The sequence below is a fragment of the Octodon degus genome, unplaced genomic scaffold, assembly GCF_000260255.1.
Source record: "Octodon degus isolate 3935 unplaced genomic scaffold, OctDeg1.0 scaffold00039, whole genome shotgun sequence".
In the NCBI taxonomy this organism is placed as follows: Eukaryota; Metazoa; Chordata; class Mammalia; order Rodentia; family Octodontidae; genus Octodon; species Octodon degus.
In genome coordinates this window covers 13,883,882-13,909,283 of record NW_004524615.1, presented here as the reverse complement: position 1 = coordinate 13,909,283, position 25,402 = coordinate 13,883,882, and the positions used below count along the sequence as shown (strand labels likewise).

The window sequence follows — 25,402 nt, the reverse complement described above, 5'->3', positions numbered from 1 at the left end:
TTCCTCAGACCTTTCCCTCAGAGATCAGATAGGGCTGGGCTAAAGTTTAATTGAGAAACTAACAGCAGCACAATGTGAATTACTGGGGATCTCTTTCCTTGATTTCCTGGTTTTCTGTTGGAGTTCTAGAACCTTCCCTTCCTAGTTCCTTTGACGTCCACCTCCACCCCACTTATTTAGGCCTTTGCTTATCTGTGGGTGGAGGGAATGTGCTTTCCTGAGATGCAGGAAAGCTGAAGTCTCTGTTTGGAGATGGTGAGAGTGTAAATCAAAAGCTGATTGGCAGAGGACCATGGCTTTGTCTTGCCAAGAGCCCTTGACAAAGTCAGACCCGCGTGCCTGTGGGGTCGGTCCATGCAGCGATGCTCTGGATGAAGGCAGCCAACAAGGAAGTGTTCAGCTTGGCTGACTGGAGGTTCATACTTCATCTGAGCCACACTTTTCTCCAAATCCCCACCTCTGGCATCTTTAGACCCGGTGTGACACCCACTGAAGCCTTTCTGAGCCAAGAGGCCTGAGCTGGAAGTTAAGCTCCTTTGTGTGCGCTGGATGTGGTGACGCACCCCTGTAAGTGATCCCAGTCCTCTGCGAGGCTGAAGCAGGGAGATCGCCCTGGCAACCAAGTGACTTAGCAAGACTCTGTCTCAGGGCCAGGCGTATAGCTCAGTGGCACAGGTGCCTGCCTGGCAAATGCAGAGTCCTGAGTTTGATTCCTGATACCCCACCCCCCCTAAAAAAAAAAAAAAAAAAAGAAAGAAAAAGAAAAAAAGACATGGGCTGGAGTTGTAGCTCAGTGAGAGCCCCGTGTGCATAGAGCGGGATGGGAGGTCACCGAGAAGTGGATGGTGAGATGCTCCTGAGGTCCGGAGTCCTTGTCATTGGTTGAGGGCACCTCAGTCTCTAGGAAGAAGCCCCAGTGCCACACTTCCCCTGGGAGCGTGGAGCCCTTGGGTTTTGCAGCGCCCAGCTGACAGGCCTGCCTTCCCTGTGCGCCGATTTCATCAGGTTTTATGTTACGAGGGGACATCCGTGTGGCTGGACTTTTGTAATGATCTCCATGGAAAAGGTGGCAGTGAAGGAATGTCCCTTGTGTTCAGAGCTCTCTTTGTTTTTCCAGAGGTTTGTTCCGACCTTTTGAAGATAGCTTGTGAATTTTTCTTTCTTTTTTTCTTTACATGAGGGAGGAAGTGGAATCTTGGTTTGGTTTCTGCCCTGTGTTTTCTTTTTGTCACTTTGCCAGTGACTTTGGGGTGCCCTCCGCACTGACAGTTCCGTTCTGGCCTCATTTCCCCAGATGATCAAATGGGCCGAGCCGTCGCCCGTGTCGCTGGAAGTGTTTGTGTGACCGAGAACAGTCATCGGAAGCCATTGCTTCTCCTGGTCGCTCACACTTTTGGGAAACAAGCAGATCTGCCAGCACAGAGGGCTGGCTTTGAACTTTCTCGGAGCCCTTTAAGTCCCTGTGAAAAGCCGCACAGAGTCCCTGGTGCTCCAGAGTCTGGCGCGGGCTCCCTTCTCCTGGGCCACCTTCCTCCCCGGGGGACAGCGATACAAGGTGGCTTTGTCCCAGAGCAGTTTCTGGCCGCTGAGAGCAGAGCCTGCGCACAGAGCCGCCTGGCTTTGATCTCACGCCCTTCGCCCTCTCCCCTCCTGGGTGTCCCCACAGCGACACCTGCACCCCCCCCCCGGCTCTCAGGGCTCAGGGTGGAACTGACTGCTTCCCCCCCTCACCCTTGCCTGCCGCCTACCACCTCCTGGGCCTTGTCTGTGCCAGACAGCGTTCTCTGAATTGCTCTTCACCTGGAATTTTTAAGCAGCCTCTATTTAAAACTGAAAGGAGTGAGAAGGATCACCCACAAAGTTCCTCTCTGTCAACCTGTTTTGATTGACAGTTGTCCCTTTCTTTATTGGATTTCATCTCATTAAATTTATACTTTGAATGGGGCTGAAGTAATCAGTGGGATTATGACCTTTTTTTTTTAGAGACAGAGCCTCACTTTGTGACCCAGGCTCATATTGAACTTCCTAGGTAGACCAGGTTGACCTCCAATTCAAAATCCTCCTGCCAGGGCCGACCAAATAGCTCAATAGATTAAGGGGCCGGGGGTTCAACCCCCAGGCCTGCTGCACTTCTCTGTCCTCGGGGCGCGCTGAGAGGGCAATTTAGCCGGCGTGGTGGCGCACACCTGTAATGCCAGCTGTTGGGAGGCTGTAAACAGGCGGATCACTATGAGTCCTATCTACGCAGTGAGACCCTGAACACCCTGTAGACCCTTCCTTAAAATAAAAGATAAAAAAATCTACCTGCCTCAGCCTCTGTTGGGTGCTGGGATTACAGGTATTGCCCACAATGTCCAGCTTAATTCTTACTATATACTGTATACATAAGCAGGTACAAAATTGAAAAGGCCCGAATAAAGATCCTCCCAGTGCTGTGTGGCTGTTAGCACCATTACTTCCATTTCTCCCCAAAGATCCAGTCCCGTGGGCCTTGGCTGTTGGCCCCAGCTCCCACCCTCAGCCCCAGCCTCAGCACAGAACCTTCTTTCGGTTTGAAATGTGGACTGACTGCAGGAGCCTGCTTGGCTCGGCTCAGCAGATGGGGTGACGTCCGGCGCCGGCAGGAATCCTTGCGCCCAAGGCTGTCTGCGCATGCGTGTGTGCCTGTCCTGCGAACCTTTGCTTTTTATAGAATAACAGGGTCGTGCGCGATGTGCTCTTTTGCATCTGGCTGCTTTTACTTTGCAAAGATTCTGGGGGCACATTCGTGTTGTAGCACCTTTCAGTACATTGGTTTCCTCACTGATAAATAATGCTCCTTCGTTATGGGGGTGTCCATCTGCCTTAATCGGTTGAATGTGTGGGTTATTTTCACTTTGGTATTATTTTTTGGCCATGAACAATTACGTAAAAGTCTTTGATGGGTCTGTCTTCATTTGTGTTGGGAAAATACTAATGATTAAAACTGCTGGACTGTTAGAGGAAGGGTTTGATGCTAAATTTATGATTAAATTTTTAATAAACTTCCATTCTGTTCTCCACAGTGGTTGTATCATTATGTATGCCCACCAGCCGCCAGTCGAGGGTGAGGTTCCGCTTTGGTCGTATTGTTGGTAACACTTGGGTCTTTTGTCTTTTGATTTGTTTTTGTCTTTTTGAAATAGGATTTCGTTCTGCGGTTCAGGCCAGTCTTGAGTTCACTTGGAAGCCTGGGCTGTTCTTGAACTCAAAGCAGTCCTCCTGCCTCAGCCTCTGGAGTGCTGGGATTACAGGTGTGCACCACCAGGCCTGGCTTTGTGGTCTCACTTTCACTGTAGCCATTATAGTGGATATGAAATATATCTCATCATGAACATAAGTTGTGTTTCCTAGTGACGAAGGATGTTGAGTGTGCTTATTAACCATCTGTACATGTTTGGAAATGTAATTTCTTTCTGCTAAGACTGCCATTGAGACTGGGCGTGGTAGCGCACACCTGTAATCCCAGCTCTTGGGAGCCTGTAAACAGGCAGATCACTACGATTCAGATCTAGTAGTGAGACCCTGAAGACCCTGTAGACCCTTGCCTAAAATACAACCCCCCAAAAAAAACCCAAAATCCTCCTGCCTCAGCCTCTGTTGGGTGCCGGGATTACAGGCATTGCCCACCAGTTGTATTTATATTTAGTTTTTTAGTTTAATTTGAGGCAGGGTCTCGCGCTGTGTAGTCCAGGAGGGTCTTGAAGTCATTATGTAGCTCAGGCTGGCCTCAAACTTGTGGCCGACCCTCTTGCCTCAGCCTCCCAAGTGCTGGGATTGCAGGCGTGTACCATCAGTCTCCGTTGCCTTCTTAGCGCACCCTGAGGATTAAACCCCCAGCCCTTGCGTCTGCCTAAGTAGGCACTTTAACCCGTTGAGCTATCTGGCTGGCCCTCACTGCAGTCTTTTTAGATGCTGGCTGAGCCTTTTTTGCCTCCTGAACAGCCTTGAGAGCTTGCTCTCCTTGGGCCTTTCCAGCTTGTGGCTTCTGATTCCTCTCGGCAGTTACATAAGCAAGAGATGCACCAGTGACGGCCCTCTGGAATTCACTGCTCGTCGCATCCTTTTCTCTTGAATTTCTTCCGACTGCCCCTTTTTTTGTGCTTCTATGGAGCACAGTCCAATTTATTTGCCCAGGATTTCTCTTGGAAAGGAATGCACACTCGTATTTTTCATTCAGAAACTAGAAGACCTTCCCGTTGGCCCTGGCGCAGCGCCTCCCGTGTCCCGGGTAGATCTTGTACCCGCTGAAGCTGCACAGCTCGACCTTCATGGTGGCAGCCGGCAGCCAAGGCGGAAGATGGCGAAAAGGAGAGGATTGTGGGATTCCTGCCAGTGTTTGAAGTTGTATTATTTTGGTATTTTCAGGATTTATATTTTACAGCTATTATGATCATTTTAGATGAGATCGGACACATTCAGGGTGGTATCATTGTAGACTTTTATGTTTATTTTAATAACATTTTTCTTTTGTTTACAGTTGTTTTACCTCTTACCTGCTAGTTTGCTGCCTTTTATCCTTTACTGGTTTCTCTGAGAAGGGCTTGGATAGCAGTCCTCTGAATTCCTGCCTATTTAAGACATTTGGCTACTTGCAAAAATGAAAGCTTAGCTTAAAGTTTGGAGTCTTTTTTTTCTTTGAGGACACTTTTCACATTTATACCTTGACTATGACTGTGAAGTCTGAACTTTGGTTTCTAGCTTTTTTTTTTTTTCTTTCTCTTTTGGTGCTCCTGGGAATCAAAGCCAGGGCTTTGAGCTACCTCTCCGGCTCTCTTCTACCCTTTGTTTTTAGACAGGAGTTTGCTAAATTGCTGAGTTTTCCAGACTGGCCTGGAATTTGAGCTCCTCACGCCTCAGCCTCCCAGAGCACTGGGATCACAGGTGTGAGCCACCACGCCCAGCTGTATTTCCTTTTAGTTGCTTCTACATTGTCCTGCGTTTACCTGAAATGCCTCAGACCACAAATGGTTCAGATTTTGGATTGCTCGGATGGTGGATGCATGCATCCAGGCAGTGGGAGATCTCGGGGGTGGGAGCCGGGGCTAAGACACAGCACATTTGTGTTCCTGCACCCCTTCTACGTGTAGCCTGGAGGTCCTTACGCGGTGTCTTCATTACATCTGTGTTTTAGTTGCCACCCAGCATAGGAGATCAGGTGTGGAATTTTGCATGTATGAAGTCTTGTTAGTGCTCATAACATTTTAGATTCAGGAGCATTTTTGGGTTTTACATGTTCAGACTGAGGATGCGCTGCCTGCATTTTTATTCACCCTTCCGTGGTTGTGCCCTTAAGATCAGCCCTCGACGTGTATTCCCCACTGATGTCTTCTCAGAGCTTCCTCAATGAACTCTTATGAATCCTGCTACGATTTTGTCTGTGGAAATCAGTTGCTAGGTTTTGTGAACTGATGTCATGTCTGAGCAAAACAGCAATCTGTTGCGGGTGACATCTGTGCAGTTGGTGTCCATCTGCCTTTATGTGGGTTTTTTTTGCTACAGGGTCTCGCTGTGAGTTCAGGCTGGCTTTGAACCCTCTACATTCCCGGGGCTGGCCTTGAGCCCTCCTCGTCCCTCAGCCTCCTAGAGCTGGGAGGACAGGTGCGCACCCCATGCCCAGTGCCATTGTTTGTTTTTACTTTTTCCTTCCTCCAGCACCGCATGTAGGTCTGTTTCTTGTTATTAGAAGAGTTCTTTATCTTCTAGCATTGGTGATAGGAGCCTCGTGCAGGCAGCAGACAGGGCCCTGACGGTTCCTGTGACCGCAGGGGTTGTGCAGGGGATCCACCGGGCCCTTGCTTTTCTCTTGCTTGCTGAGCCTTGGGCTGGATGCTGGTGGCATCCTCGGCCATCTGTCTTCTTCCCATGGTCCCAGCAGTGGCCAGCTCCCTCCCTGCTAGGCCTGCCTGCTGCACCTCCTCATTCCCTCCCACCTGTGCCCAGATGCACACTTGTCCCTGCTGTTCGGGAGTCACTGCTGCCTGCTAGTGGAGGCTGCTCCTCCCCGTCCGACCTTCAGTGCATGTTGGCAGCGCTTTCCAGGCTGCAGCTGTCTTCTAGTCTCTGCAGGGAGGGAGCTGGCATTTTCTTTTCTGTGTGTGCTCCTTATTGCTTTTGGGTGTATTCCAAGAGGAAGTCGTTAAGCCGGGATATTATGACAAGACAACTCTAGTTTTTAACTTTTTCCCTGCCAGTTAAAAATGTTATATTTGCTGTTAACTTCTTCTGTGTGTTTGTGTTCGTGGGGATGGAACCCAGGACCTTCCCACTGAGCTATGTCCCCAGCCCCTTGTGTAGCTTTTACTTTGAGACGGGGTCTCGAAGACTTACCCGATCTGGCCTAGGCCTCCCAGAGGGCTGAGATGACAGGCGTGGGCCACCGCACCTCTACTGTTTTGACTCCTTGAGAAGTTTGAAAGTTGGTGCTTGAAGTAAATGAAGGTAAAGTGAGAGGAGAGCACAGGCCAAGATTTGTGCTCCCAAGGCCTGCAGCTTGGCTAGATGCGTTTATTTTGAAGACAGCATTTTATTATTGCTTAGCAGTTTCCCTGCTGACCATCAAGTGTTGTTGCCCATGTAGGGCTTGATGCTCCCGGAGTCCTCAGGAGGCCCGGTCCAAGCCTTGCAACTAGATTTATGCATGAGCCAGACGGAGCTTTCTGTGGCCAGCCGCATCTGCATGCAGATACAGAAATGGAAAGACAAGAATGGTCCACTGCATGAGACTTTGCTCCCCAGAGTAGAAATAAGGCAGGAAGGCAGTAGAGGGCCACAGAGAAAGGGAGGTAAGGCACCGAACCTTTGCTCATCACTCCCTCGGATTCGTAGATGCCAGGGTGCCACATGAGAAGAAATATGCACCTAGGGATCGAAGAAGAGGTTGTGTTGGGGGGATGACGCGCTGCTCTGGGGTTTGCAGGGGGACGCTGAGGTGTTGCTAGGAGAGACCCAGGCCCCTCCGGTGGGGTGACAGAGAGAGCCTCTTCTTGCCCGCCTGCCCCCAGCCCCTGGTGGGCATCGGAGTCCTGCAGAGCCCTTGACTCCGAGCGGCAGGAGGTGGTCACCGTCCTGATCAAAGTGGCTCCGGAGCCTCCCGTGTGGGGAAGGCGGTGGATGGGGCTTAGAGCTGACACCGTGATAGGCGGGTCTGGCTGGAAGAGGCGGTCAGGGGTGTGGCCTGCCGGGTTTATTGCCGCCCCAGCTCTTCCTGTTACTCTTGCTTCCTGTCTGCCCGAGGTGAGCAGCCTGCCTTCTCCCAGGCCCCTGCATTCAGCTGCGAGCCAGGAAAAACCTCTCCTCCTTGCAGTGCAGGGTGGCAGGGGTTTTGTCCCCATAATGAGAAAGGACAGGCTGTGTGGCAGAGCTCAATGTCCAGGACCCAGAGCAGACCTGGCCCTTCTTGGCCGAGAAGCAGCGGTATGGTTTGGGGGAGGGACCATCCCTGAATAGGAGAGTTTCATGCAGCCAGAGGCTGGGCATGGGGAGGCTCACCTGGCGGGTGGCACACTTCTGTGTGGAGGTCGCTTCCGTTTTGAACTACGAGACAACAAATAGAAACTATATATGGAAGTGACTGCCTGGTATATGGAGTCACAGCTGATTTCAGGATGGACACCTCTCTACCTCCACTTGATTCACTGAGCGTTCTCAGGGATCTGCCTCCCACCCCAGTGTAAGGCACCATGCTTGGCCAAGTCAGTCTGGTTTCATCTTTGGGGAGCCCTGGGTGGGTTACCCAGCAGCCCAATTTGGAGCCAACATCAGGAAGACGCCCAGTACTGAACTGTGGACTCACTGTGGCTTCCCCTGAGCTGGCATGGTCATCCATCCTGGGTTACTGCTGTGACCAGCTGTGGACACAGCTGTGGGAGGGTGGGCTTGTCCCGTAGGTGATTCCAGGCCCTTGCCTGGGAGGGAGGGGCCTGTTGTCACGGTGTGGCGATTTGGGTCACTAGCCCAGGACATTGGGGTGGCACTGTGGTTCCAGCTTTGTGCCTGTGCTGAGAACATCAGCGGTCTCACCGGGATCTGAGGTTTAAAGCAACACTAAAAGTTCCCATGTATGGGCAGAGGCAAAGCCTTCAGCCAGGGAGGGTCCCGCGTATGAAGGTGTGGTGAGGGGTGAAGGTGGCAGGAGGAGAGTGGGAGGGCAGGGGCTCTGAGAGAGCAAGGAGGACTTTTCTGTGTCTAGGGAAAAACAGTACCTCTGCTGGTATCCTACTAGGTGTAACATACAGGGGGCAGGGGACCCAGCAGAGACCACTAGGCTTATGTAAAGGCCACACGGCATGGAACTTACTGTTGGAACTTACTGTGCCTGGGCACAGACAGCATGATAGAACCATCTGCCCAGACAGACAGAAGTGTGTCCCTTTTATAGGGATGGTGTCGTGGATTTCTAACAGGTGGTCAACTTATTACACCCAGCTGAATTAAACTAGTGTGGTACAGAGTGTGGGAGGCCCACCTGAGGGTTGTTGCCAGCAACGTAAAGGCAGAACAGGAGAAGCTACCAGAACGCTGTTAGGGATGCTGTTCCAAGAAGTTGTTAGAAGCTGCTAGTTCTCTTGGGCTGTTCTGTTGAAGGATCGTGTCATGCTGGCTTTCCTGATGAACGTTGGATGAGCTTGGCCCTTCATCTTGAGCACTGCTTCCTGGCTCTGGAGGGGATGATGGTGCACTGCTCGGTCTCATGGAGAAGCTTGTCACATTGGCTTTTCTGATTGGAACTTGGCTTTCCTTATCGCTGGAGGAGCTCAGGACCTCACTGTTGCTGAGGACGGCCGTGGTACCTTTGGGGGAGCTTTGGTGCTTACCTTGAGCATTGCTTCCTAGCTCCAGTTCAGATCCCTCAGCCTGTCAGCACAGACCCTTCATCCCGTTGGCATAGACTTCCTAGCCTCTATCACTGACCTTTGGGCCTTTCCAGCAGAGATCTGTGAAGCAGGCCTGCATGAGACTTTGTTGTGGGCTCTAGGCCTCTGGTTGGACTTGTTAGAGGCATCGTTATGAGCTCTAGGATTTCATCTGGACTCATACAAGGCATTAGGATCCAGGCCCTCAGTCAATTCTTTAGTGTTTATATGTGCGGACAGATTTCCTCCATTTCTTATATATGATTCTTGAGTGATTCATTATGAACAGTATTGTAAAGTGTGACCTGTACTATATTGTTTGCCTTGTAAAGTCTCCAACCCATGACAGATGGAGAGGAGGGAGGGACATTCAGCGGGAAAATCCCTATAAACATTGGTGGTCAAAGTTCCCTGGCCATTTTGCATTTCAGTGGACCAAGTCCTTGAAGTGTCCAGTATAGATTCTCAGGGGTTTTCCCATGTCCTCAGGACTTGCAGAATTCCTTGTCCTGTCTCCTTTCTTCTGCTTGTGGATGATAACCTGAGTGCTGAGCTGAGCTCCCCTAGACAACAGTACTTCTGCTGGCGAGCAGGTTGGGAAAGTCAGGTCCAATTAGATCCTTACACTAGGGGTGCTTCAAAAAATATGAAGGTTTTAATAAAATTTTTATTACGCCATAAGACATACTACGTTGGTCCCCTTCAGAACACCCCTCGCTTTGAACACCACAGCTATCCCATCATTCTTGGTGCTTTCCGGAGCACTTCGGGAAGTCCTTTGTCATAGGTGTCTTCAGTGACACTTTTTTTTTTTTTTTTTGGTGGAACCAAGGATTGAACTCAGGCCCTTGAGCTTGCCAGGGAAGCGCTTATACCACTGAGCCATCTCCCCAGCCCCCTTCAATGACACTTTCATGATAGCCTCATATCGATTCAAAACATTTGCCTTTTATGGTCCTTTTGACATTGGGCAAGAGCCAGAAGTTGCACAGTGCTAGCTCCTGTGGATGAGGATACTGTAAAGTTTACAAGCCGGCCTATATTGGCTGACACTAGCAGCACCATTCACCATATTTTTGATCACCTCTCCTAAAGATACTTATAAAAGAGGAGCTGCAGAACCACTTCACAATGTGGTAAGAGTAATGGGACAAATGTGTTCAAAGCGGGGGAGGGGGGATTTTGAGAGAAGTGAGTGGCAGTGTGTCTTCTATTGTAATAAATATTTAAAAAAATTTTTTAAAATATTTATTTGGTACAGGGTCTTACTACACAGGTTAAACTTGTAGTGATCCTCCTGTCTCAGCCTCTTCAGTGCTGGGATTAAAGCCATGTGCCACACCATGCCTGGATTTGGTGGCCGGCACAGCATGGCGTGCTGTACCGGGGATCAAACCAGGTTCTTGCACTTGCCAGGCAAGTGCTTAGACCACTGAGCTATCTCCACAACCCTGTAATAATAGTTTTTCAAACATTCACCGTATATTTTGTCACCTCTTGTAGTTCATGGAATAGCTTCTTTGGGAAAGAGGAGCAGCTGGAGCAGTGGGTGGCAGGGAAGAGATGAAGGGGAAGTTGTTCTAATAGAAACAATATAGAACTGAGGGAGAGACCTATCTTATGTTGTCGAAGCCCATGAGAGTGCAGTTATGTCCTCAGTCACACGATACCCACGTTATCAGTAGGCTGTGGTGTCCCCACCTGCGGCTGAATGGATGCTAATGACAGGTCCTGCTCACCACTTATCACCTGCCCAGAGTCTAGCGTGTGAAAAGTAATGCCTGGCTCAGTGGTAGATACCAAGTAATCATAGTGGAGCACAACTGAGTCTCTAGTATGAGTCAGAGCTGACTGTGGAGCTAGAAAAGAATAAAATATGCAGTTGTATGCAAAACTATGCAAATGATAAGCATGCAAAAATCTCTGCCTGCTGTGAGTGCCTGAAGGTGTCTTTGCCTGGGGAGGGGGCGGGGGCAGGGGTGGGGTGCAGGTGGAGAGCTTCATCACCTCTGTGGCTTGGGGACATTCCCAGCTGAAAGGGGTGGAGATGGAAGGGCTGCCTGAGTGCCTTGCAGAGTCTTCTGTCTTCATGTGCTTCTCTTTCTCACCCTTTCCTGCAGGTGTAGTATAAACTACTTCCATCATGGGAGAAATAGAGCAGAAGCCCACTCCGGGGTCTCGCCTGGGGGCCCCCGAGAATTCAGGGATCAGCACCTTGGAGCATGGACAGAAGCCACCACCAACACCTTCCGGAAAACTCGTGTCCATCAAAATCCAGATGCTGGATGACACCCAGGAAGCATTTGAAGTCCCAGTAAGTTGTGGCTCTCCGTGTTGGTGAAGCCAAGTGTGTGGGCTGCCTCCACTTGGGCAGGTCCTCTTCTCTCCTGTGCCCCTTTGACAGCAGGTGGCCCAGAGGGTCTGTGTGCCTGGCAGTTCCCTCCCTCCCTGTGCTCAACATGCACCGCCTGCCCATTCTGGTTCAGAGTCCCTTGACCTTGAGATTTGTGCGTGACCCACTCACAGTTATGTCAGTGACCTTGGTCTTGGCCTTTGAGGTTCATTGTGACTTTCCATATGTGAATAGGTGTAATCTGGGTGTGAATGTGTGTCATGCATATATGTATACATAGTGGTTTGTATCTAAGTTGTGTCACACAGGGTGTAGGACTCTATTGGATATTGTGTATCAAATGGATGGCATAAGTTGTGTGTAAATATATACATAATATATGCGGTAAAAGACAATGCCTTTGAGCCCCTCAAACCCTCCCCTCACTCTGAGCGCACTTACCTGTCATTCTTTCCCACTTTCTGAAGCATTTCTGCAAGTCCTCTTTCGCAAGCGTCTTTAGTTGCGCTGCTACAGCTGTGTTTACTGATTGTAAGTGTTTACCTTTCGTGGTCATTTGATTTTAGTCACGAGCCAGAAGCTGCCGACTGCCATGGATTTCTGTTTGCGCTGGAGAGGAGAGCGGTCTTCTGGATGGATTCTAGTTCAGTCTGCTCATATCCCGGGCAGTTTCTCTCTTACGCTGTGGTGTGCCTATCCCCGCTTAACTCATATCTGGATGAATGACAAGAAAAATCGCAAGAAAACTTCAAAGAGCAGTGTGTGTGTTTTCTCGTGCCAGGAAACCAGGAAGGACCTTGTCCATGGCCTCAGATGGCTGATTGGAGCCACCAGTCTGGTGGCCCTGAAATAAGGAGGCCTGCCTTCTAGGCGTCAGGAAGGAACTACATAGAGGTGGGAAGCTGAACAGAGACGGGGCTGTGTGTAGCCTCTCCCCAGCCTCCTGCACAACCCCTCTAGAGTTACCTGAGCCCAGTATGTCTTGTCCCCCTGTCCCCAAGGTGCCTGAGTGCAGTTTCTTCCAGGGCCACCATCCTTGACCTCACCTAGGCCCACAGAACCCTCAGCATGCCTGATGGGATCTTTGGTGTTCTGTCTTGGTACCAAAAACCACATGGAACAGACGTTGCTTGTAGAAGAAAAAAAAAAAAAAAAAAACAGCTTAAATCTCAAGCAGCCAACTTGCAGGCAGACTTTGGGAACACACCTGTTTTTAAAGTGAAGACAATCTGTCCATTATTCCTCTTGGCTGGAGTGACTGAAATTCAATAGTTGGCATTAACAGTGGTAACCCATTATTTAATCATTTATGGGATATGATTCAGTAAATTATATTTATTTCCAAGAACATTGTTCAGAGAGTGTGAATTAAGTGTCTCAGGGAAAGATAAAGCTCAGAATAGCTAGGTTTAAAACTGCCAATTTATGGTGCACTGCAGACAACCTCTTTGTCTTTCTGAATTTTCTTGCTATGGGATTCATATCTTTTAAGGGTGTGGGGAGACCTTCGTTCATCAGTGAACAAAGCCATTGCTGATTTCTGGAGCTGTAAAATATATTGAGGAAAGCACCTGCTGGAGCCTGAGAACAAGCCCTTCTGGAGCACGGGGCCTCTGGTCTGTCTGCCCTTCTGCCAGCGTTTGCTCCTCCAGCCTCGCCAGACTGGTTGGGTGAGGTCTCAGTTTCAGAGTTTCCCCTTCGTCCTGGTGAGGCCCACTGAGACTGGCCCAGCAGCAAGGCCTGCTGTTGAATTGTATTGCTGTGCAGAGCTTGGAGGGTGTCTCAGTTATTTCTCTCTCTTTGCTGACACCCAACATTAAGGAAGGAAAGGTTTATTTAGCTCACAGTTGGTTGAGGTTTCAGTCCATACTGGGTGGGCTCTAAGACAGAGTGGTACATGGCCAAGGAAAATAGCAAAGAGCAAAGGGAAGGGCAGCAGCTAGCAAGCCTCTCTCCCTTCCATATGTGGTATATAGGCTGTGAGCCCCTGGGTGAGGGTAGCACTGACACCCATAATCTGAGCACTGGATCATGAATTAATCACAAACTCTAGAAGCCATCTCCATGATTGCTTGAGGCTTTAGGGGGACACCTAGACATAAAACATGACAGAGGGGCTCAAATGCTGCTGCCAGCAGGTGCTGGCCCTGGGAACATACTCCTGCATTCAGCTGTACTCCTTCCATTTTCCAAAAGCAAGGGATGCTGGGACTCTGTTCCTACCTGCATTTAGCAAGGTACTGTTATATAGGCACTTTCTGCCTAAAAGGTATAAAAATGTGTTTTCATCTTTTAAAATAATTTTTGGATTGTTTTCTTTCTTTGTAATGTATTTAGTACAGGGTCTTCCCATGCAGCTTGGACTCATAGTGATCCTCCTGGTTTCAGCCTCCCCAGTCGTGTGCCACCACGCCTGGTCTTTTTGGATTTTTAAGCCCTCTGTCTACAAGGAACTTTTTCATCCCCTCCCCCCCATAAACCTCTGTGTGCCCATAAAGACCTGATTAGCATACCCAGATGCCTGCTCTCCCAGGTGGTGGCTGGGCTTTTTCTTCTTTCTCAGATCTTTTTACTCAGTGCGCCTGTGTGATAGAGCTGGCCTCGCTGGATTCGAGCCTCGGCTTCTCATACCAGTAGTTAGATACTTAATTTTGTGGTCTGCTTTCTCCTCTGTAATATTGACATTGGGAAGATCTAGGCCCTCTAAATAGTACAAGGGCAGTATTATAACTTTTAACATGCTAGAGGCCTGATAGGCTGAATTTGTGTTCTCTAACATTGAAGAATGAAATCTAGGAACAACGGAGGTCAAGAGTAGGATATGTCTGAGGTAAAGAAAGCTATGTTTATTGGGAGACAGAAACCTGCCTGAGATACAGTAGTGGCCCCATGTGGCTTGCGAGGGACCCCACTTTTTAAGGGAGTTTTATAGAGAAAGACTGAGATGAGGTTGGTCTAAAGTGGGACAAAACTATAATCATCCAGTAAGATTGTAAGTATGGCTGCCTGGGTAACATCCTTCCAGGGAGAAATCACAAGGGGGGTGTGAGGCGGGAGAGAACTATAGTCAACCAGTAAGATTACTAGTGTAGCTGCTTAGGTTATATTGATTCAGTGGGGCTCAGACGGGAAAGCAAGCGTATGTGGAAGGCAAGTGCGTATGGAAATAACAGGAACGGTGCGATTGAGAATATCAGTCGCTGCTCTTAGTTGCTGGGAGAACGGCGTGGGTGTCATCCTTTGTTCCGTTCTGAGGTCTGACCTTCAAGAGTGCCCCTCAGACCACCGTTGACTTTTGTGCAAACTTCTTTGAGGGCTTACTCTCGTCTGACTGAATGAGATATTTCTAAATAACTGTAATAAAGTGAGACTAATAAGCCCTACTTCGTACTACATGAGAATAAGGAAGTTAATTTAGGAGAAGTATCTAGAGCAGTGTTTGGCACATGCTAGTAATACCGGGGAAAGAAACGCCTAACCTTCTAGATGCCTGGTATGATTTTGTGTTCTCTAAAATTGAAGAATGAATTTTAGGAACATCACAGAGGTTAGGAGCAGAATATATTTATTGGGGGAAAGAAAGTGGGGCCAGTGAGATAGCTCAGCAGACTAAGTGCCTGCTTAGGCAAGCGAGGGGCCCAAGTTCAGTCTTTGATCCCAGACACCACATGCTGCGCTGGCCCTGCCCCTGGGCACACTGAGCCGGCCACTGAGTCGGGCATGGTGGCGCACACCTGTAATCCCAGAGCTGGGAGGCTGAAAACAGGAGGATCACTAGGAGTCCGGGCTGCGTAATGAAACCCTGTACCAAATACATTTAAGAAAAGAAAAGCTTTGTGAGAGACAGAGACAGAGACAGAGAAAGAAGCAGAAACAGAAGGGGTCCCAAATGAGTTGCCAGGAACCTTTCCTTTTCTAGTGATTTTTATAGAGCACACCCACGACAGGAGGTGTGCCCAAGGTAGGAAATAAGGGAAATTGCAAGGTGGGCATGAAATAGGACAAAACTGTGATCAGCCATTAGGATTACAAGCACAATTGGTTAGGGAAAATTGATCAAAGTGGGATCAAGTGGGAAAGCGAGTCACATAGCAAGGAGACTTGAACACAGAACAGGAGCTCTTCCCATAGAGGGCTGGGTTAGTGGCTCCTCCTGGCTTTCTCAAGGTGATTGATACCTATTTAGAGTATCAATCCCTAATGTCTGTCCTGAGGAAATATGGGGTGCGTCTTTTGTCTTGAGGTTTCCCTCACAGTTGCAAGGTATCTCATCTTCTGCACTGGCTCAGTGGAGGGCCCAGTCCCATCTGACTGCCTATAGTTTTATCTAACTTACTTGCCTCTGACCCTGGGAGCTTAGTGCACGTGCTTAGCAGTGCGGGTGAGCTCTACTGGGGTCTGCCGGTGTCCCCTTCCTTGTCACTTCGGTCTTTCCTGCGTCTGCAGCGTGCCCTGAGCAGTCATCACCGGAAGTTTGCTGAGTGAATGTTGGAGTGACTTACTTCACAAGTAGAATTTCATGCCACTGTTAGTTTTGACATGTTTTCTCTGAGCATATTTCATTTTTATTCTTCCAGTTTGGCCAGAATGCTCCTGTACAGTCAGTCCCTGGGGAACAGATGTTTTTCCTAACTGGCTGCAGAAAGCCAGACGTCAGCATTTCTGTTGATGGAGCAGGATTGCAAATTGTTGCCGTGAGTTCTTTAGGAACACCTGTCTGCCATCCCGCAGCTGGAAGTTGTCAGGGCTGCCAGTGACTCAGTCTCCCTGCCTGGATTGGAGAACAGGGACTCCTTGAACTGTGTTAAAATCTTGCACCGAAGTTTTCTGCTGCGACTCCTCCCACCCCCAGGGCTGAGCGTCTGAGCCTGGAAGTGTCCCCGCTGCCCGCATGCGCAGTCTTCCGGTTCTCTTACCTGCACCAGGCAGGGTGGAGCCAGAAGTGAGTTTCCTTTTGGAGTTGTTCCCTGGCGCAGCCTGTCTCTCCCTGGGGATTGCATTTCCTGGACCATCGCTGAATACTTTTGGTTTTGCAATACGGAAAGCAGGCAAGGTATTCATTTTAGATGCCAATTGCCCAAGCATTCCCGGCCCTCAGAACCAAGCCTTGCTGCTCCTTGGTTTTCCGTCATCATTTGTGGCCTTAAGAGCATTCTAAACTGTAAGCCCAGACAGGGAGCGCTGTGGGCTCTCCCATCCTGTAGTTCCTCCCTGACTATCTCTGCTGTCGAACTTGGGCAGTCTTGGCAGCCTCCTCTGCAGAGGGAAATCGGCTCTTGGCCCTTTGCAAGCAGATCAGCCTTTTCCTCTGGCTTGAATGCAGCTTTCTCTCCGCCGAGGTTACACAGCAGAGTGACTTAGACCTCGGAAAGGGCTACTGACTCCTCCCCCAAAGTCCCAGAGCTGATTTTCTGTGTCCTCCGTCCCCCCAAGAAGCGTTCCACTGACTTGTGCAGGAGGAGCAGGTGGTTGCTTCTCCAAGTGTTTATTCCTTAGCAGAGAAGAGTGGAGGGAACAAAGCATAGCCATTTTTTTTTTTTTTTTTTTTTCCTCTGTTTGAGCAGGCTTCGTGACACTGGCTCGGAAGCTGCTCCTGGGTGACAGGGTGCCAAGACACCTGCACCTGTGGAAGGGTCAGCGGCAGAGGTGGTAGGCAGGAGGACAAGGCCAAATCCCTCAGGGAGCTTTTCTCATATTCCTGTCCTGACCTTGTTCTCCTCAGAAGTTTCTGTGGCTCTCCAAGCTGGTACAGCTGGCATCCTTTGTCCATGAGTTTCTTAGTTCTGGACACAAAGAGCCAAACCGTGCCCCTCCCTGCCTCTGAGAGCCACTGGCCCTGAGGGCAGAAGCTGCCACCTCGCTGTCCTTGGCCTTTGTGTCTCCCCCGGTTGCTTCCTCAGGTGGCAGGGAGCTCTGCCTCAGCAAGCCACCCCCGGGAGTCACGTGGGCCCCCGTGTCTCACCCCTTTTGTCTTCTCCATGTTGCCTCCCAGCTCGGGCTCATACAGCCCCCTCTTCAGCTGGTTCCCACCCCAGGGCCCATGTCCCCAGTCCTGGGCTGCTCTGGTTTGTGTCTGGTTTTGTGCCCCACCCAGCCTCAGCCCACCGCAGGGCTCTAAGTCCTGCCCAGGAGTGGGTTCTCTTTCCTCTGATTAGGCTTTGCACCTATCAGGGGCCTATGGTGCTTCTCACAAGTCCTTCCTGGCTCTGCTGCCCAGACTCAGTTCCTTATCAACAGAATGAGGTATTTGGCCAGGACGATCAGCAAAGCTTTTCCTTCCCTTTCCTGCTTTGGACGCCTAGACCCTGTGTTGACATCCTTGGGGAATGATGAATTTTTCGTGACTGTACTTGGGAATTCCTCAGGTGCATGGTGACTCCTTGAGAAAAGTGCCTCTTATTTGTAAAACAAAAACAAGGCCTGGTCAAACAGAGTGGTCACTGGGAACCTACTAAGCACTAGAGAAGAGGTGTGCCAGGGTTAACATGTGACAGACTGCTCCCACAGTGTCCGGAGGCCTTGTGTTGTAGCTTAGGCCTGGTGACTGTCACTTCCTCAGAGCTCAGGGAGCTAGACACCTGAGCTCCATGACACTTGACCATGGGGGACAGTAGAAGAAAGAAATCAGATATTTGCTTAGCGACACTATTTTTTGTCTCTGTTTTTCTGAGACAGGGTTTCTCCAGATAGCTCAGGGTGGCCTGGAACTCACTGTATAGTCTAGGCTGGCCTCAAACTCACGGCCATCCTCCTGCCTCAGCCTACTGAATACTGGGATTGAAGGCATGTGACACCATGCCTGACCAGCAGCATACTAATAGTAGAAAATACAAGTCTACTCTAATCAGAGCAGATCTCTCCATTTTTTAAAGAAGAAAACAATTACTTTACAAGTCACAAAAGAGACCACATAGGTTTTTTGCTGTTGGCATGATTGCTGGTGCTATCTGAGAGACTTAATTAGGAGTGTGATAAAGTCAAGTCTTCAGTGATTAAACTGTGATTTCATTTTATTACCTTCTGAATGAAACAGGCCTTTCATTTCTTTAATTCTCATGGAAACCTGCGCGGGAGGTTGGTGGGAGCCTGTGCTGCCTAAGGAAGGGCCTGGCATCCGTGGGAGTAGATTTTAAAGTTGTCTTCTGAACCTGACCTGGAAACCTTCTAGAAGCCCTGGGCTCCTCTCTGTCACCCTCCTGTTTCTGACCGGAGGGGTGGAGTCGTGAGGCTTTGAGCATGCCCTGTGCTCATTTTGGCCCCTGTGTCTCTGTGAAGGCACTGGGTTTCCTCGTTTGTTTTTGGTCTGGGTTTTGCTTTTTCTTGAATTTTGCTTCAGGTTTCTTTCTCAGCTATTTAGGGAAGGAGCTCTCTTCAGTAAGCCCCTGAAGGTCTACTTTTCTCCTCACCCCTCTAAAGAGGTGAACTACACATTTAACTAAAGGCCTTGGCGGGCACTATTAGCTTTCCCATTGTGGGCACAGAGTACGATTTAAGTGGGAAGTGGTTTAATGCTCACTTGTGGTGTCAGAGGTGCAGTCCATGGTCGGCTGGCTATAAGGCAGGAACATCACGGTGGAAAGGGGTAGTGGAGCAGAGCTGCTTAACTTAACATCGGTCCTGTGGATCTGAACACAGGGTAAGAGCCAGAGAAGAAGGGACAGGGACAAAATAGAATCCCCACAGCGACTTTCTCATGACCACCCCCCAGGCCCCCCTATAAGCATGCTTTGCTAAACCCTCAAGCCGATCAAGCTGGCCAGTGGGATTCACTGTCACTGTCACAGAAGGAAGGATCTTGTCTTTCTATGAAGTCATCCTGTGGCTCTCCAGAGTGGTAAGTACAGCAGGGGCTGTCCCTCCAGCTGCTCCTATGACGCTGAGGATAGAAGGAGGTGTGTAAGCCAGGGGTACAACATGCTTCTACTTCAAATGCTTCTCCCATAATTTAACTGAGTGTTTAAAACCAGAAGGGAAGTCCGTGTCCAGAAAATACCTTGCCACTTCAGCAGCTGTGCTGAGAGCCAGGATGAGGGAGGCAGTTTCACATGTTATGAAAAATAAGCTAACATTTCTTCCTCCTTATCAGTGTTGCTTTTGGCTCCTTTTATAAGCCAGCTTTCTGAAATACTATCTGGACGTCCACTTTGCTTTGCACGGCCATTTCTGTGTTTCATTTAGCTTTGAATGATTAATGGTGCTTGTCTGGGTCTAGCCTCTTGAGGTTAAATTGAAAAGCTATTTAATAAAGTAGGAAAAAATTTTTTTTTCATAAATCATTCCAGCTAAATACTGCTAGCCTGTCTTTTTAACTCTGGAAGCAAAGAGTTGAATTGAAACTTCAGCCCGAAATGCTTGTGTGTGCCCCTTCCAACTGGAATTACAGCTCTCATGATCAAAGTGAGTTCCGCAGTTCTGAAATGAGTGTGGTAATTCTTTACCAGCTGTTTGCTATTTTCTCCCTGAAAAAAAGAATCACTCAGTACAGCCTAATAAATAAAAAGAATAAACTTTAATTGTGAGTGCCCATGTCTGACATTCAGAGGGGCTGGATTGTGAGGAAATGTAAGGAGCTTGAAAAGTTAGGGTTTTTTTTTCCCCTCTTCAAATGGAAACAGTAAATTTTCTTAATCACATATAAGAAACAGAATAGTTAGGTGTTTAGCTGGGTGGAGAGGCACAAGCTTATAATTCCAGTACTCTGGGAGGCTGAGGCAGGAATCTCAAGTTCAGATCCAGCCAGGGCAACTTCGTGAGACCAGGTCTCTAAAAAGAAGGTCTCTGGGGATGTAACTTGAAGACCATGGATTTCAATCCTCTGTACCTCCTCTGACTCCCCCCAAAAGGAGTGGTTACAGGGGCAATGCTGGCCCCCGCATCCCAGCTCCACCGGTCGCCACGCTCACTGTACAGGCGGAGAAAATCAACCTTGGGGGCGAATGAAAAAATCACCCACAGTGCAAGTACACAGGCTCCTTCTCAGGGACGTTTGTGTTTCTCTTTCCTTTTCTACTGAGTGTTAGTTTCATTTTTGTTCTTCAGCAGCTCGGAGACCCTGCTTTCCTGGCAGAGCTGCTGGGCAGGGCCCAGTGCAAAGGCACTTTCATATAAACAGCAGCGTTCCTGGGTGCTGGGGACTCCTCCTCCCCGCCCCTCCTCTGGCAGGGGCTGCGCAGCCTCACACCAGACGCCTCACACCAGACGGGAGCTTGCTTTGGAGCCCGAGTCATTACCTAAACCGGGCATGTACACCGGCTGGGTAGCGTCACAGTGAACGAAGGGCCGCTCAGACCATGGCGCTGACACCTGTTTTTGCCCAGTGCACTTACTGCCGTTCTGGGACTTACCTGTGGCTTCTCTGAGCCTCAGTTTGATCAGCGTGAAACCTTATGTTCTTTTTGCTGCTCCTGTGCTTCTTGGCTTTGCATCCTAGTCTGTTTTCTGAGTCCCAGGACTCCTGCATTTTCTGATTCAGGAAGCTCCTGGAACTCAGCCTCCCTCGTGCATAGGCTAGAAAGGATGCTGTCAGGGCGGACTAGGATGCAAGACTGTCTAGTTTTTGTGGCCTGTTATGGGGGGAGCATTTGAGAGAGCCGCTCCTACATTGGAATGTAAATATGAAGCCTGTACAGATCAGACTGATTTAAAAAATATATCTGCTTTTTAAAAATTATTATTATTTGTGTGTGTGTGTGTGTGTGGTACTGGAGATTGAACCCAGGACCTTGCACTTGCCAGGCAAGCACATATTCTACTGAGCTACCTCCCCTGCCCTAAATTTTCATTTTTATTGGTGTGTGTTTGCAGTACATAATGATTGCATTCCTTGCTCCAGCGCTTGGCCACCTCCCTTTTGTAAAAGATCTAGCTCCCTATTTCCTATTCTCTGTATTTTATTTTGCTCCTCATGTATCTTTTGGATTTCCCGTATGAGAAAGACCATGTGATTCTGAACCTTCTACTTAGTGTTCCGATCTCAGAGTGCATGTTTTCCTACACATGTCTCAAGTGCATCTTTATGGCAGAGCTGTACTCCATTGTTTGTAAGTCCAGCATTCTCTCCATCCATTCTTCTGTTGGGGACATGAGGCTGCTTCCAAGATTTAGCTGTTGCAACTCGGGTTGCTGTACACACGGGTGTGCGCAGATCACCACAGTATGACATCTTTAACTCTTTTGAGAAGAATCCTAGAAGGGAAACAGCCAGGTTTTCATCCACTTACATGTCGTGTTTAATCCTTTACTTGTTTCTTATCTTCCATTCCTTTGAACATCTGAGTTGGACATAATGGTTTTAAGTCACAAGGAAGAGAAAGGATTTGCTCCATTTGAGGTTTTGCTTCTGAGGATAGATTAGTCATGTGAAAGGATTCTGAAAACCTTTAGTGCTTCGTGATTTGTACAAGAGCCTCACAGGTTTCTGTTTCCTTATTTATACGGACAGGAAGTTGGACCCAATCCCCACAATGGAGTTCTGTGGCTCTGGGTTCTTTTTATGGGATATGATCTTGGAAACATGATATGGATTCCACAGAGCAGGCTGTAGTGAGGTGCTGTGCTGGTAAGAATGTGAATGCTAGTAATGACCTTTGTCAGAAATGCCCAGCCAGGGGGCCCGCCCATTAGCTCAGTTGTTTAAGTACCTGCTTAAAAAAGCAGTGAGGCTCAATTTCCACTGGTTCGAACCCAGATACACTAGCCAAACCAGAAATGACCTGAGGGCCTGTTCAGGCCTCAAAAAAAAAAAAAAAAAAAATTCTTCTAGAAATGTCCAGACACAGTGCCACATCCACATCCACATCTACATCGTTTAGGACTAGGCAATCAGCTGCCACAGGGCTTTCGATGGCACATGTCTTCCAGGACGTGTCTTCTTTTAGTTGAGACATCAGAGGAGCATTGCAGGTGTGGCTAATAAAAGTCATCACTTACTTTATTGCTAACTAGTGAACAGTGATGTGAGTATATTGGGGCCAGTTAGGCCTGTGGCGCTAACGTGACTTAGAGCGTGTCAGATAGCTGGAGCAAAGGACTGAGAGGTCCCAGCCTCACCTTCAAAGCCTGTGTTTAATCTGCTCTGTCTCTCACACTGTTCTGCACCCTAAGGAGCCATTAAGATAATACAGCTTTAGGGCCGGGGAGATGGCTCAGTGGTATAAGCGCTTCCCTGGCAAGCTCAAGGGCCTGAGTTCAATCCCTGGTTCTGCCAAAAAAACAAAAAACAACAACAAAAAAAACCCCAGTTGTGCCAGTGCCTGTGTCAAGTGCCAGTGGAAGGTGCTTGCTATGAACTGGACATGGAATGTCCCCAAAGGGCTCAAGTGTTGAGGGCTCAGTCCCTATGGCAGCAGGGTTCAGAGTCAGTTCTTGGAAAGTCCCTGGATCTGGAGAGCTCTAACTTTATCAGTGGATTAATCAATTGATGGATTGATAATTCGATAGCATCGAGGAAGTATGTGGAAACTTTAGGTGGTTGGGCTTTTAGAAGACCTAAGCCCTTCATGGTGTAACTTGTCTCTTGTTCCAAACTGAGGGACTCTATTTACCAGCTGTCGTGAGATGAGAGGCTCGGGTGGAACAATGTTGCCAAGCAACCTCCATGGACCGAAACCCCTGAGACTGTGAGCCAGGATCTGCGTACCTCCCTTGCAGCTGATTCTGAGGTATTTTGTTCCGGTAGCGAACAGTGCTCTTCATGGGGAGGATGAACTGAACAGGACTGAGCACGCAGGACCAGAGGCCTCGACAGTGTCGACTGCACACACTGGTGACTGATGAAGGGTGGCGCTGTGCGCTGCAGGCCGTGTCGGGGACTGACGGGCAAGAGCGATCCAGGAGGTGGCACAAACAGGATGTGCGGCTGATGGGAGGGAGCAGGGAGTCCCAGGCTGGGGGACCACAGGCAGTGCCCAGGTCACAGCCCGGGTGGCTCCGTGATGTCACTGAGCACCAGGAAATGAGCTGGTACAACCTTTCCTTGGCAAATGTCTTAGAAGAAAGGGTGTTTACCTTCAGTCGACAAGATAAGGGCATTGCTAGTGCAATGCACTGTTTTTTGCCCTTCTGCATCCCTCCCTTTTTGCATCCCTGCTTTCCTCCCTCTTTCCTTTGCAGTAAGATACATAGCAAGCACTTTTTTTTCTCCTGTATTTTAGGCAAGAATCTATGGGGGTCTCACTACCTAGATTGGACTTGTAGTGATTCTCCTGTTTTCAGCCTCCCAGGGGCTGGGATTACAGGTGTGTGCCACCATGCCTCGTCTCAGTTGTGGTCTCAGTGTGCCCCGCGGGCAGGGCCGGCATAGCACGGCACACTGGGATCAAACCAGGGCCGCTGTGCTCTGCCTAAGCAGGCGCTTTAGTCCGCTGAACTATCAGGCCAGCCCTCAAGGAGCTTTGTTTAAAAAAAAAAAAAAAAAAAAAAAGAGAAAAGTCTTTCTCTCTTGTCTAGCCCAACCTCAAACTTGTCTCCAATGTAGCTGGGGTTGCAGGCATGTCATGCTATGCCTGGCCACTGACTTTAAGTGACACAAAGAATCTGTGGCCCAGGAAGTTAATCCCCCAGATGCTGGTGATTGTGTAGATGGTGCACACACAACTATGTCAGTGGTTCTAGAGGAAAACATGGCGGTTGCTTGCTCACCACTTCGCCTCATGCTTACCTCCGCCTTCCAGCTTCCCTGTGACCTCAGAAGCTGCATCTGTGGAGACGGAGCGGGGAAGCAGGCCGATCCAGCACCTCCAGGAGCCTGCTCATGAGCGTGGGCAAGGTGTGGGGCCACTGCATAGCTGGGCTTGCAGTTAGCTGTGATGTGATTCATTCTACGTTGTGTGTTTGGGGGAGAGTGAGGGGACCACAGGACTCCTCCATGCTCCGAGGCCAGGTCCGTCTCCTAGGGCTTGTGACAAAGTCCTGTTGAATGCTTGGCTTCAGCAATAGAAATGCCTTGTCTCACCGACTGGCCGGGATGGCAGTGACACCTCAGCCCCTCTCTTGCCCACCACCTGGCCTTGTCAGTGCCTGCCGTTCCCTGACCCCAGCAGAAGCCCAAGGACGAGGGAGCCGGGTGAGCGGGCCACAGAGGTCATCCGACTGGGGCATGGTTTGATAGGAGCCAGGACCTCTCACTCTGGAGGTGACCAGGGCTGTACCTCAACGACAGTGTTGGAGCCACGAGCCTGGGGCTCCTTCCCATTTGCAGCTCCTCGCCTCTGCCCCCTCTTCTGCCACCTTTCCCACCCCACCATCTTCCTGGCACTTGCTGACACCTCCATCTTCAATCCTGTCCCTTATGGGGCGTTGTTTTCATTGGCGGCAATAGCAGAATACGCTTTCACTCATAAAGCAGGCCTGTCCTGAAGCCATGACTGACAAGTACACAGCATCTAAGTCAATTTGCGGGCAGCTTCTTGGCAGAATTCAAGTGATAAATACAAGGGGAAAGAGCAGTTTCTGTAGTATTTGCAGCACATACTGGACGGAGAGGTGAAAACAACTTTTTTTTCTTCTTGTTTCTCTTTTGGCTTTTTGAGACAGAATCTCCCTGTGTAGTTCAGGCTGGCTTTGAACTCATGTAGCCCAGGCTGGTCTCTAACTCAGCATCCTCCTGTCTCAGCTTTCCAAGTGCTAGGACTACAGGCGCATACCACCACACCTAGCTTCACTCAAATATTACCCATGAACTATCTCTTCCTCCTTTGGGCTGATTCAGTGGTTCTTGTAGGAACTGCAGTGACAAGTTTTATTAGACCAATTAAGAGGGAACTTCGCTTTCATAATGCAGAGCAAGAATTGCTGTTTTCCTTTTATTCACTTAGTTTCAGCCAATATTTAACAGCCTCTTGTGTCCTGGCTGTGTCCCAGGCTGGATTGTAGTTTTTGCTTGTTGACCATGTGATGGGGCTGCCCAGTTTTATGCCATTTCTCCTGTCATGCTCTTGGGGGTAACTGAAGTCTTCTTACTCATTGCCACTTCCAACAGGGAGAGTCTGTCAGCTGTGGACTTGCTGAACTCCTGAAGGCGGACCTCTTCTTTTTCCCCTTCCTTTCCAGTTTAAGGGCAGTTTCTCTCCAGTGGACTTTTTCATTGGCGCCCTCTACCAAACTTCTCTTTGGAAGCTCTTGAAAAACACATGGCCGGGCTGGTGAGATGGCTCAGTGGTCTAAAGCACCTACTTAG

General features: G+C 49.3%; 1 protein-coding gene across 3 annotated transcripts in view; it reads left to right on the top strand.

Moving 5' to 3' along the window:
- Nucleotides 1–25,402, top strand: part of Farp1 (FERM, ARH/RhoGEF and pleckstrin domain protein 1) — a 273,522-nt gene that overhangs the window by 52,853 nt on the left and 195,267 nt on the right. For all 3 annotated transcript variants that reach the window (XM_023715164.1, XM_004631194.3, XM_023715162.1), the window contains exon 2: nucleotides 10,994–11,187. In XM_023715164.1, coding sequence (XP_023570932.1) covers nucleotides 11,017–11,187 — 171 coding nt within the window. In that variant the 5' untranslated portion in view covers nucleotides 10,994–11,016. The remainder of the gene's footprint in view (nucleotides 1–10,993; nucleotides 11,188–25,402) is intronic.